Genomic DNA, 12,978 nt, shown 5'->3' with positions numbered 1-12,978 from the left:
TCAGTGTATGCTATTCACAAGCTCCATCAGTGATCCAGAAAAACTTATCATATTTAGTGTTACTTCATATAAAAAAGTACAGGAACAGTCAAACACTATGGGAAATGTACTTGTTTAAATCTTACTCAGTCATATGAGAAGACTTGTGTCTGTGTTCAGTACAGACTTGATCTTGGATGTGTTTAGCATGGAGACTGGGAGGAGGAAATATCAAATGGACCATGTAAAGCAGAAATGTACACGACAGAGGTTTGATAATAGGAATATTTTTTATTCTAGTAGTATTGTTCTGATAAAGACAAATGTTCATGCAAGAGTCTGGATAAAACATCACCTAACAAAAACACAGCACAGACATCCCTCTGAATATGATACCGGATTTTGGATCATGTTGGCCAATTGATGTGATAACATCCAGATTAACTACAAAACATCATCTGACACTGAAAATACAGCAGGAGTTTGATCTTTGGTAAAGATGAGGAAAAATATGAGGAAAAACATGATAAACTGAGAAAATGACAGTTTAATTTAAAATGTATAATGAATGAGGCAAAATCACTTTGATACAAACAAATGAAGGTGCATTAAAACGATGGAGGTCCATTGCTTCTTTTTTTATCAATATGCAATTCCCTCTAAGGCACCCTTCCCTTTGATGGAAAGACGTTTCCCTACAAATTTAATAAAACAAATACTGATAGTTTGGTTTTCATACTTAATAAAAATCAGCGTACATGTAACCCATTTGCCAACATAATCATACAGTAAACCAATTATAAATGCCAGTTTTCTGCTAACACTGGCATTTTTTCAAACTTTCAAACATCATTTCAGCTACATCAGGGCTCCCCAATACATCACAGTAACGGACTCATCATATGTTACTGGGATTAATCTTTATAATAACTCAGTCTCTTGACACTGCTCTGTAACGACTCCATCTGTCTGACCTTCAGCCACTTACATATCCTTCAGTTCCCAGAGTCATCTTGTAAACACAAATACACAGTGATTAAAAACATAAATTAATGCTCCAATGGTGTCCCTTAACTTATGTCACTCACAACATGGGAAGAAAAAGCCTCACACATTTGAATTGTGGTTCAAAGAGAGGAACAGCAGAGATTAACATCATCAGAGACTATAATAATGACTTAGTTATTATATATTCTCTAAAATGAGCCCCTGGAGACACAACAGTTGAATCCACTACCCAGCGTGCAGCTGTCACAATTTTTGAGCTAATTTAAAGTTTCATGTCTGAGGATAAACTAAACATTACTTTCTAACAAACAATAACATGAAATAGATTAGATGTAAGTCACATCTAAAGTCTCATCTATTAACAAAGATTAAAAGAAAAATTAAGGACTGATATATTTCAAGGACCCCATGAAACAAACAAAAAAATCAGTCATGAAATGCAACTCTGATAAAAGTGAAAAGAAAGCTGAGTTTTCTTTGGTAATAACACATTTGACACAGTATGCTTTTACAAGACTAGTGTAAAAAGTATGAAGTAGTGTACGTTTGTTTTTTTTCTGTCTCCATCAGCTCTGTTATGTTACAAATACTGATCGTGTCCAGTCAGTTTCATTTCATGGGGTCTTTCACACACTGTACAATCTAGTCTACCTTCATTACAACACTTCAAAAACATAATCCACACACGTGTTAACAACACTTTACAATGACAGTCTTTTCACAGATCAGAGATAAAACACACACGTGGGCAGCTCTTTACAAACGGGGCCAAAAGGTGCCGTGGGGACTTTTTTGACGATCCATTCTACTACATGCTTTCACACGAACATGCTCTCTTCAAATGACAAATAAAACATCAAACATGTCTTCAGATGGACTATTTTGTAAAGGATAGGTTAAGAACTGAATAATGTAGGCTAATACTCAGGGGTGAGGAACATTTGTCAGGACGGACTTAAACCTGGGTTTACCAGATGAAGGACGATCTCCCTGTTCACTCGTGCCACCCAGCTGCCCTGAATGTAAATAATATGTAGTGTCCACATGGTCAAGTTAAGAGGAATGTTGATTTTCAAAGTAAACCTAGACATCTTGAATGTTCAGCTCATCAGACACGTTGGGTTAGTACATTAGTCTTTCTAAGTTTAAATATCTTAGTACTGTCTTCATTTTTAACATTCCTGACTGAAACTAATGGGTACAGATAGCTGCAGGCAAGCTGCAATAAAAAAAGGTAAGAAATAATAAACGTTAGCCTGACCTTGCAAGAATAAATCGCATTGCAAGTTGCAAGTCTGAAACCTCTCAGTTTGTTTTTGATTTCCAAGAGCCGTCACTGGCCACAGACCAAAATGCCTCTGGACACAGTTGGATAGATCTAGTTAGACCAATGAAACGTGACGTAGCACTGAGCAATGAACAAATGTAAACAGACTACAGCATGCACAGATAAGCTGTGATGGTTTGGCATTGTCATGTTTTTTCATTAGAATTTAAAAATAGTACGTTAACAGAAAGTTCCACATCAGCTGCAGCCGTCTTCTCATAAGCTAAGTTTATGGTCACTGTCACAGACCTGCCGCGCAAGTGTGCACAAGCCAATTATTACATCATCACGTATTTTGCCAAAGGGCACAGTCACATTGGTGAATATTCACCTCCCATTCACTTCTATTTATTGTGAGCTGAGGGGAGAATTAAACTTGCTTCTGTTGGCAAAGCAGTTCAACTTTAGTGAACTGAGACCTTCGAAGCCGCAGCCTCATCCAGTAGCAAACAAAGTGTGGAGGAGGCACTGACTGTTGTTTTGTCTAACCAGCCGATACTGCCCCACATGAGAAACGCTGCCTGGCTGGCAGTGAGTTGGGAAACTGGCATGAACGTAAGGAAATGGAAGATGTACCAATAACACCATATTTCGCTGTATTTCTTAGCAAGCTAGCTAACATTAGCTATAAAGCTAGCTTCCCGTGTTTGTCACATCCGGCATAGCACACAATCGGCACAAATATCACTTTGGCAGGCGATGGTCACTTGCCTGCATTCGCTCATGTGTGTGACCGTGCCCTGAAGCGCAAGTTGTCAGTCATTGTTTGAAACACAAGGCTGTGATTGGCTTGACCCAGGCCAGGTTGGCTGGGCTGTAAATCTGTCTGAACAGGAGAAGGACCAGAAGCATCTGCCCAAGCAAATAAAACACGAGTTTGCAGATTTGTCTGCTTCCCAGGCTACAGAAACATGTCTGGTGAAAAAATTGACATTCAAAATGACACGTTTACTAAGATCTCAAATTTTAAGAAATTAGTTTTATGCTAATTCTTGTGGACTGATCATGACCACATTGACTTTACTGAGCAACAGTGCAAAGGCTTATAGAACAAGTACAAGTCACAGTAACAGAGCAAGCTAACTGGCAGTCTTTTTAAGGGAGCGTGGCTGAAAATGTAAGGCACTACAGTCTCATTTAGAGCGTCTCTGCATCCTTCAGACCTCCATTAATCTGCTTGTGGAGAAACTGGTGATGGGACTGGGATGGAAGGTTGTCTGTCCTCATTCAGAAACTCCCCAAAAGTTTTTTCATCCGTTGATCACCGTCCTCACATTCATATTATGCATACTCAGGAGAGCAGAGACCATCTCCGCAGCTCAGTGATTTCCATAGAAAGAATGACTCCCTCCAGGCATGACAGGGAAGGTACAATTAAAGGCTCGGCTCGCTGGCATGTGCTACTTCTCTGGCAGAGTTTAGGAGTGAGGACAGAGGATGTAGAAGCTATGACGAGACGAGGGGAATAATTGCTTGTGTGCTTACAGTCGAGTGAAAGGGCCCACGTTAAGAGGTCCTCTCAGTTTGGGAGAGGAGCACGAGTTGGTGGAGAACGTGGAGGATGGGGAGGAGGAATAAGGTGAAGAGGAAGCAGATGAGGAGTCACCGCCGCTGTTCAGGGTGAAGACACTGGAAATGGCCACATCCACGATACCTTGACATAGCTCTGAGTATAGTTTCCTGGAGGGGGAAGGTATAAAAGGAGTGTCAACTTGCCCTCGCACTTGTTTCTAAATAAATGAGTTTGAATTAAGTCTGTTGGAAACACTCATAACCCACAGCTAGCTGTGAGTGAATTCATATCTAGCATTGGAAATTAATTCCCGGGACATTTTTGCATTGAAAAACATCAACTTCACTGAGAGTCAAAGTTTCAAAATTAGAAATTCACGAGGAACAACATTCAAATGTGTAGCTCTGAAACAATGGTTATATTTTCAAAGCTTTCCTATTTCTGACTCTGACCTGCCATGGAAGAAAAACAAACAAACAAATATTCCAACATACCACCAAAGACATTTTTAGATACGTAGGGAAATAGATGCAAAGCTTCTTATCCCCATATTGTAAACAGAGGCAAACAAGTGTGTCTAAATGCAGAGTGCAGGAATAGATGTGAATAGTAGACAGAGTACCAGGCTGTAAGAATGTAAGAATTATAAGTGGGAAAACAGTGGGAAAAGTAAAGCCAATGAATAAAACTAAAAGCAATGCTAAGACATGAATATTCAGCTAAATGTTACTGACTGTGCACAGGCTGGAGCTCCATTGATCTCAATGAGCCACACTTTGAAGCTCTCGTCCACCATAAAATCAAACCCGAAGAGTTGGAAGCTCTGGTAGGACAGGTGCTTGGTGCTGATTGTCGGCTCAATACATGTCAGACAGCTCCTGTGAAACCAGACAGCAAAATCATTTCCAATCTTCTGGCTGTTAGACAAACACCTAAACAACGTCATGCCGTGTGCAAACACTTGAATTCATTAGGAACATTTCAGGCAGCAAGTGATTGCTGACCTTTTCAGGCCGCTACTGCCATTTGAAAAGGAAATGCACAATAAAAAGGGAGGTGCAAAGGTCCGAAATTTTGCTGCAAGTGATGGTAGCTGGTATTTGATAGACACCAAATTCATATTTTCACAGTAGCAACTGACTTAATGTCTAAGAAGCAATACACAACAATTACTAATATTGTATGTGTATTAATATTCCTGCTTTATGATGCTGCTTTTTTAAATTTCACGTACATTTATTTAAATTCAAATTTGCCTTTACTGTCTTGATAATAAAACCTCAGAGTGTCAGTGGCTAACATGTTTTAAACCAAAAGTCAGCTGTCAGACGTTAAGAGCTTTATTCTCACTCATACTGCAGTTAACAAGACTAGGAGTCGACTGCACCCTGTTCTTTTTCCCAGGTTGTCAAATACGGAAACTTTGTCAAACCCCTCAGCATCAAAGCAACACACAATGCACCCTTTAGCGTCTCTATGTGATGCACAGCTGAAACAAATTGTAACAGGTGGATAATGTTGTAAAACAGTCACAGTTAGGTTTAGGCAACAAAACTACCTGGTTAGGTTCAGAAACAAAGACTATGTTTTGGGTTAAAATAAGTACATGAAATAATGAATATAATTATATTCATTACATTCAATTATATAATTTAGGTAGCGTTACATTGAAACAACACTGACTTTGTGTTTCACATGGGATATGAACTGCCGTCTCCTGGGTGAAAGTCTTGTTTTGTTTAACCCATCCACCTCACCTCCCTCTCGCCCTATATGGACTTTCGCTCTTTATACCAAGTCAGTTGCTCTCAACATCAGGTATTGCTGTCGATGAGTTTACACTGGAGTTAGATGAATGCTCAGTGCATCTCATAAAGACACTAAAGGCTTCCTTTGGCATCGATATCACACACTGAGGGGCGTGACAATGTGTTGGTATTTATTTTACTATTTTACAAGTTAATGGTGCCATAAATTTCTGTACATTATTTTAAAGCTGAAATACTGATAGTGAGACATTCCAGTCTAGATCAAAGCGGTGGAGACATTGGGCATGGCTAAAAATGCCCGCAGTGCCTAAAGGCAGAATCTGAAAGCCAAAGCACCTGGCAAATGAATCACTAATGATACTGTGTTTTTGTTTTTCATTAAGAATCTAATCAAAGTTCCACAAATATGATTTTATGGTATGGAGAAGTGACAATTTTTCTTATTTGCAAAGCTGAATTAAGTGGCTTTTACATTTGCCATATACACCCTTGAACAACCAAGTTTTCTCATCTTTCCTCTCTTATTTATATTCGGATATCTATAAGAGTAAAATGTCATTGACCAATCAAAGAACTTCAACAAATATTTTACTCACACCGTCAACTACGACAGATTTGACTTGTAAACTCTGCAAATGTTTCAGTAGTAGAGTTTGGAGAATGTCTCCAACCACACAACTATGAATTAGAAAAACATTATGTGTTTAAGTTTTCAATGTGATGTGAGAAAGCTAAGCTATGCTTTCTATTGGATGAGATCCAAAAATAAAAACAGCAGCAAAAACAAGAAAAACCTACTTTATGATCTGCTTGATCTGAGGTAATATGGTGCTCTCCAGGGTGACATTGTGAGTGTTCAGCAGGTACAGCCTGAACTCATCAAAGAACATCTCATTCCCCTCCTCATATCGTCCGTAGTTCAGGGAGTGCTCCTTCTGGATGCAGTGGTTGGTGAGGTGACTGGTCATGTCCTGGAGGTCAGAGCTGTTGTAGGGCTCAGAGGACGTCCGTAGCACACCCTCCCGGTATAAATAGATGTTGTACTGATGGTCCACTAGCACCCAGCTCCTATAGAATTAACATAACATAACCCATAAAAGCCTCAATTACATAGTCATTAAAGATCAGTACATTCTCTGAGGGTTAAGCATCAAAGACTTGCCTGATGTCAAACTTCCGATGTCCCGGCTCCAGGAGCAGAGGTTTCTCCAGGTACTTCTGAATAACATGAACCTGACCCTGATTATCAATGTACTCCAGCAGCTGGTTAGCATCATGGGATATCAAAATACCAGCACCTGTTGCAATAGAAAGAAATATGAAAAGCTGCTACTGATGTCATCTGCCATACTTTAAAATATAAGCAGTAGGTCACACAAAATCTGTCACACAAAAAATGGGCTCTCTTAAAAATAGCTCAGAAAGAGCATGTTATCTATGATTCATTTTAATATACTTGAAGAAAAGACACAGGGGGGAAATGTCTGCTGACTTGTATCTAGGATTTAAACATGGATAACAGAGTTTACCTTTAGCTCCAGCAGAAGACTTGGCTATCCACACCGTGCCCTCCCCACTTTCTTTTTTAGAGTGATAAGAGGCCAAGAAAACTTCACGCTCATCTGTCTTGGGATTGTTCTTCAGATGACTAATGCCATTTGTAGCTGGAGCAACAGGGGTGTTGAGGTTAGTGGGATAGATGATGTAGGATTCTGGAAACCAGTTAGAGGAGTCGGACAGCTCCGGGCTGGTCTTTATTAGCCTAATGGTACAGAAGGGCAATGGTCAGCTAATGTAACTCCCTCTGAATAATTCATTTGCACAAAACTACATTAGTAACATGAAGGATGGCAAAAGGTGCAGAGGACATGTCATTGAAAAGACAGATACACACTTGACCAAGGATGCCTTCCTGCAAAGCTTGTCTGCTCCTCTGTAGTAATTCACAAGCTGCACCAGTCCTGGTTCATGACCTGTAAAGTCCAAAAGGAAGGAGAGATTAAAATGCATGAAAATTCCCACATGCACACTCAGAGCCTCCATTTCACATTTAAATAAGAGTCAAAACTTTCCACAGGATGCTGGAGCAGGCAGCCCTGCACAGTCACAGCAGCTGTCTCATTCTGAGTGGGTGTACACCAAATATAGCAGCAAAGAGGCTTTTCTGCTGTCAGCATCATGTGAAATAAGAAAATATATATTCACCAAGACGTCCAAAGGGCAGTCTGTTCCGTTCACCGAGCATTAAGTTGAATCTGGGATTGTCTCTTTTCAGCTTCTTCCATTGTCCAGTCGAGACGAGGATTTTGGAAACTTCTGCATAAATGGTGCTGTTGTCGTCACGGGTGACAAATGTGTACATCGGGGTGTTCATATTGCCAAGCTGACTACCAGGGGGAGTATATAATAGAAACGATTGGATGTGTAAATAACTTAGCTGTCTGGCTAGTTATGGGGCTGTCTGGTTGGCACTGCAGCAGACGGACTGTTCAGGGTTATCTCCTCTGCCCGTGCCATGATGATGAGTCAGTCATATCTAGTCCACACTTCCCAGTTCACTCACAATATTGCTCTGAAGCTCCAATTCAGCAGTCTGAGGCTAACATGCATCTGTATATAACAATGTAACATGTGAAGGGTAGCAATTTAAGGTTGCTGCGCAGACAGGGTTCGTCCACTAACCCCAGACAAGGGTGTGACTGACTGCTGCTGCCGGTTCCTGGGGCTGGTCCCGTCTGGATTAATTAAGATCCCGTCTCCGGTTTAGCTTAGCTAACGGGCTGCGACCACAATGAACAGCTATCCAGGAAACTTTTCCGGTTTCTTTCCTCAAAGACAACGACTTTAATTATAGATAGTGCCAAACGTTAACTATCTGCCTAGTTAGCTACACAGTATCACAAACGCAGCCTATTTTCCCACCGGCGGGTGTGCTTTATTCTCTGAGGCTCGGCAGTCGCTGTCATCCAATGTCGACAGCATAAACAAAAAGCTTTACGGTTGTGGTCAGTGTAGTTTACGTGCACTCTAATGTCACGAGTAATTGATATATAAATGTTTCTTACGCACAATAAAAGTAAATAGACACAAGCTGGAGTCCAATTTATGTATATGTATCATTTATTACAAAAATATATGTAAGAATTCAGTACCCAACTGAATTTCAATAGGGTATGTACTACATTTCCCAGAAAGCAACACATAAAACGACAATCTACTCATTACATTGGTTTAGCTTGTTGTAGCCACAAGATGGCGGTACAGACCTGACTAAATTAGCACGTCGGCCTCATGTGTTGAAACTACGATCCAGAGAAAAGAAGTTTTAAAACTCAAAAAAGGGGGTTGTCTAAACTCGTAGTTTATATTTTATAATTTCATTAATCAAGAGGCTTTACGCGGGAGTTGTTAGAGTGGAGTAAAATACAAATGAACAGATAATGACCGCTATCTGGGCGAACCTAGGGGATAAATTGAGCACTCCCCAGCTGTGACAAGTTTTTGGGTCCCGTTCGACTATTTTCAAGTAAGTTATTTGCCTCTGCCTATATCTGTATTATTTTTATAATGCAATCATAAGTTGGCGTTATGTCGATTGAATGATATTAACCTTTTTTTGGTTGTGGCTGGGTGTCTTTATTAAATGAAAGCGATACTAAGAGACTAATATAGGTTTTACAGAAACGAATTGGAACGCGACAGGAAGTCGTAATGATGAAGAAGCAGGCGGCGGGAACTACTAAACGGCGAGTTAAAAATACAGCAGCTCTCAACAAGTTGACGTAATGAAACTTGTAAATGTTGAGTAGCATTTATTTATTTTGTCATAATATCAGAAGATATCCCTGATAGTAAGTGTCGTCCGTCGTCATCCTCAGTATTGTGGCCTGTTGTGTGGTGCGGTTTAATATGTGTAACGTTAGTGGTTAGTCTGTAACTTAAATTAGTTTGACCCGTCTATGGACTGGTCACAACTGCATGTCACGAAGACTAAGCTAGGTTTCCTTGTCTATTTACTGAATTTACCCGAACGCTATTGCAGCAGCCTTGCCTGTGACCTTCCCTCTAGGAGATTCAAGATTAGTACTAAGCTTCTCATCCCATGAAACAATTAATATTGACCTTTGGCAAGACTGAGAAAACAACCCTTTTATATTAAGAGCTTGCCTCAGCTTAGGTGTGGACACTTACAAAGCATGCTTTGAAATTGAAGTGTGGAGTTTCAAAGATATTGGCATTACCAGGCAGGGAGGATGATACTACAGAGATGCTTTTGAGTTTGGATGCTAATGATTGTGATGCAGCTTTTTTGGAACTTGAGCCATGCTGTTGACATAAAGTCAAGATGTCTCAGCCTATGCTGTTTCAATTGTAACCATGTTTTTTAAATCTGTTTTTGTGAGTCCCTGAAGTTAATGGAAGTGCAGTAGTAAGTAGATGGATCTCTGTATCAGATACCCGTACATATCACTGAATGTAATGCAGTGAGATGTAACTTTTTTATGTGTATGGGTCAGGGGTGATGTGTGCCTTGGCTTTTACTGAGGTCATGTATTTTTAATAACTTTTGTCCCCTCTCCTTCATCAGACTGGAGCAGGCCAGGCATGAGTGGCGCACACCTGGACGAATGGCAGAGGAGGTCCTTTGACATTTCATCTGGCAACTGTACACCTGAACAGACGGCCGATGCCTACCGGGCCCATATCCTCTCCATTCAGTATGCATGGGCAAGCTCCCAGCTCTCTCAGGCCGGCATGGCCAGCCTGCTCAGGACCAACTCAGAGCGCTACGCAGCAGTGCTGGACTCGGATGACCCCCGCACAGGGCTCAACAACTATGCAGAGAGTGCGTTGCATCTGGCCCGCAGTCAGAGGAACTACAGTGATAAGTGGGAGTCATCCCTGACCATGGAGAGTGTGCTGGAGCTGCCCTGCGTGCAGAAGATGATTCAGGCAGGGGCAGGGGGAGGAGGCTCCCTGGTGGCACCAGAAGATGTTAACATAACTGTGGGACAAGAGAGCAGAGGCAGCTCTCTGTCTGCTCCTTTTGCCGGAGTCAGGTCAGAGGCTGCATTGTTCAAACCCATAGGTCAACCACAGCCAAAGACAGAGGTCAATAGTCCTGCTGCTAATATTAATTTAGAGAGGCCAAGAGGCTCTGATGGGATGTCAGTTAATCCAAACTCTTTCTCCCGACCTCCAGCCCGACCACAGTCCGTGTTTAGTCATTCTTCTTCAGTTCTTCCACAGGGAAACTCTGGCCCTACAGGGGGCACACAAAACCATCAGTCCACCTTCTTCCCCACCTCCAACCCATCTAAGCGGAAGAATTTTTACAACTCAGATGGAGGGGATGGTGGCAGGGGGCAACACGGAGGTCAAGCAGGCACTGATCAGCGAGCTGGAAGCACCTTTAAAACGGCTCGTGAGCAATTTATTGTTGATCAACAGAAAAAACACTCCAATCAGCCCCAGAGAGGTCAGACCACTGGGATGGCAGCAACTATAAAAAAATCTCTGGGTGCTAACAGGCCTCGAGGTACATTTTCTAAATTTGTGTCACCCATGCCACGACAGGAGGAGGAAGAAGGAGGGGCGAGCCGTAATTCCAATCAGGAACCTCAGATCCTGGATGAACGTCTGAAAAACTTTGAGCCGAAGATAGTTGAGCTGATCATGAGTGAGATCATGGACCACGGGCCTCCTGTTGCCTGGGATGACATAGCAGGCCTGGAGTTTGCCAAGACCACCATAAAGGAGATTGTTGTTTGGCCTATGCTGCGACCTGACATCTTTACTGGCCTCCGTGGTCCACCCAAAGGTATTCTGTTATTTGGACCCCCAGGGACTGGAAAAACTCTGATAGGAAAATGCATAGCTTGCCAGTCAGGGGCCACCTTCTTTAGCATCAGTGCTTCATCACTCACATCCAAGTGGGTGGGTGAGGGAGAAAAAATGGTGCGAGCCCTGTTTGCAATTGCTCGCTGCCACCAGCCTGCTGTCATTTTCATTGATGAAATTGACTCACTGTTGTCCCAACGCACAGACGGGGAGCATGACTCATCACGTAGGATAAAAACAGAGTTCTTGGTTCAGCTGGACGGGGCAGCCACAGCAGCTGAGGATCGCATCCTGGTGGTGGGCGCCACCAACCGGCCTCAAGAGATAGATGAGGCTGCCCGGCGACGCCTGGCAAAGAGGTTATACATCCCCCTGCCTGAGGCAAGCGCCCGAAGGCAGATAGTAACTAACCTCATGGCTCAAGAGAAGAACCAGCTGAGAGAGTCAGAGCTGGAGAGCGTGGTAACAGCCACTGAGGGCTTCTCAGGGGCTGACATGACTCAGCTGTGCCGAGAGGCAGCGCTGGGGCCTATCCGCAGCATTCAGCTCAGTGACATTGCCACTATCACTGCAGATCAGGTGCGACCAATCCTCTACAATGACTTCCAGGAGGCCCTTAAGACAGTACGACCAAGTGTCTCTTCAAAAGACTTAGAGCTGTATGAGGAGTGGAATAAGACTTTCGGATGTGGACGTTAAGCTTGGCTCCTCTTCTTGATTATACCCCTGTTAAGTTGAATGTGGATAAAATTACCTCACCAGTGCATCAACAACTCTGTGACACAGTCTCACCTAAAAGCCTAAAAAATATAAGCTTCACAAAGATGGTTTTCTATACACAGAGATGTGTGTTAGTTTGCATTGTAATGAGCAGGGTTTTCTGTTATTTCGCCCACCCCCAGTGTGTTTAGCATTTTAATTGATTACTTAATGTCTTTACAACCAGCTTGATGTTTTGTGAACCATAGGCTGTTGTAACTACACTTTTGAAAAGCAGCCTTATACTTGCCATATTTATCCTTGTTCATTGTAATCTCTGTGGAGAGAGAATAAGATTTTTCTGTAGGGAGAAAATGCTCTGCAAATTGTTCCCAACAGTTTACACTATGCATTTTAATTATTTGTAATGGCCTAATTGTTTTATTTGGATATTCATTTTACTGTTGCTTTGTTGTTTTGTGTAAGCACCAGGCACCATGTTGTGTGCTTAAACTGTGTTCCTAATGAAGTACTGGTTTCTGTTTCAATTCCTTTATGTCAATTAGCATCCTTTTTTGATAATTTTAAGGTTTAACATTCATTCCCAGAGATATTCTCACCTATATCATAAACTGTAAGTCAAATCTCAACTTTTGGAATTGCTGTATTTTGTTTCAATTCCTTTTTTTCCTAATAAAATGAAAATTTTCCCCTCATGTACATGTTTGTTTATGTCTCAGGATTGAAGCACATCCATAGTAAGTTTATCCCCAGTGTATTGTGGTGTTTCCCCTCTTGATCCTCATTCCAGTCTAATTCACAGAGGGCAGTGTGATCACTTT

At 41.7% G+C, this 12,978-nt stretch overlaps 2 protein-coding genes across 3 annotated transcripts; one reads left to right on the top strand and one right to left on the bottom strand.

Moving 5' to 3' along the window:
- Window positions 1-250: 250 nt before the first annotated feature.
- ttl (tubulin tyrosine ligase) lies at window positions 251-8,558 on the bottom strand. The gene is made up of 7 exons (XM_050071561.1): window positions 7,802-8,558; window positions 7,491-7,569; window positions 7,126-7,358; window positions 6,759-6,894; window positions 6,395-6,664; window positions 4,562-4,705; window positions 251-3,994 (listed from the first exon to the last, which is right to left on the bottom strand). The coding sequence occupies exons 1-7, from the start codon at window positions 7,968-7,970 to the stop codon at window positions 3,796-3,798; spliced, it is 1,230 nt and encodes a 409-aa protein (XP_049927518.1). The 5' UTR covers window positions 7,971-8,558; the 3' UTR covers window positions 251-3,795.
- A 366-nt stretch (window positions 8,559-8,924) lies between these two features.
- fignl1 (fidgetin-like 1) lies at window positions 8,925-12,841 on the top strand. 2 transcript variants are annotated; one of them, XM_050071158.1, is made up of 2 exons: window positions 8,925-9,122; window positions 10,185-12,841. In XM_050071158.1, the coding sequence occupies exon 2, from the start codon at window positions 10,202-10,204 to the stop codon at window positions 12,134-12,136; it is 1,935 nt and encodes a 644-aa protein (XP_049927115.1). In that variant the 5' UTR covers window positions 8,925-9,122; window positions 10,185-10,201; the 3' UTR covers window positions 12,137-12,841. The 2 variants fall into 2 exon arrangements, with proteins under 2 accessions (XP_049927115.1, XP_049927114.1); XM_050071157.1 differs by lacking the exon at window positions 8,925-9,122 and adding an exon at window positions 9,319-9,447.
- Window positions 12,842-12,978: the final 137 nt, after the last annotated feature.

This window comes from Epinephelus moara, chromosome 19 (genome assembly GCF_006386435.1).
Source record: "Epinephelus moara isolate mb chromosome 19, YSFRI_EMoa_1.0, whole genome shotgun sequence".
NCBI classification, from domain to species: Eukaryota; Metazoa; Chordata; class Actinopteri; order Perciformes; family Serranidae; genus Epinephelus; species Epinephelus moara.
Note: the sequence above shows the minus strand (reverse complement) of the source record. Positions and strands in the feature narration are given on the sequence as shown.

Bases quoted from the DNA above. Each gene is read 5' to 3' on its own strand.
- fignl1 (XM_050071158.1), top strand. From the start codon at position 10,202: ATGAGTGGCGCACACCTGGACGAATGGCAGAGGAGGTCCTTTGACATT.
- ttl (XM_050071561.1), bottom strand. From the start codon at position 7,970: ATGAACACCCCGATGTACACATTTGTCACCCGTGACGACAACAGCACC. The intron at 7,359-7,490 runs GTGTGTATCTGT...CTGTACCATTAG, and splicing joins AGGAAGGCATCCTTGGTCAA to GCTAATAAAGACCAGCCCGG. The intron at 4,706-6,394 runs GTAGGTTTTTCT...CTGGTTTCACAG, and splicing joins CAGATCAAGCAGATCATAAA to GAGCTGTCTGACATGTATTG.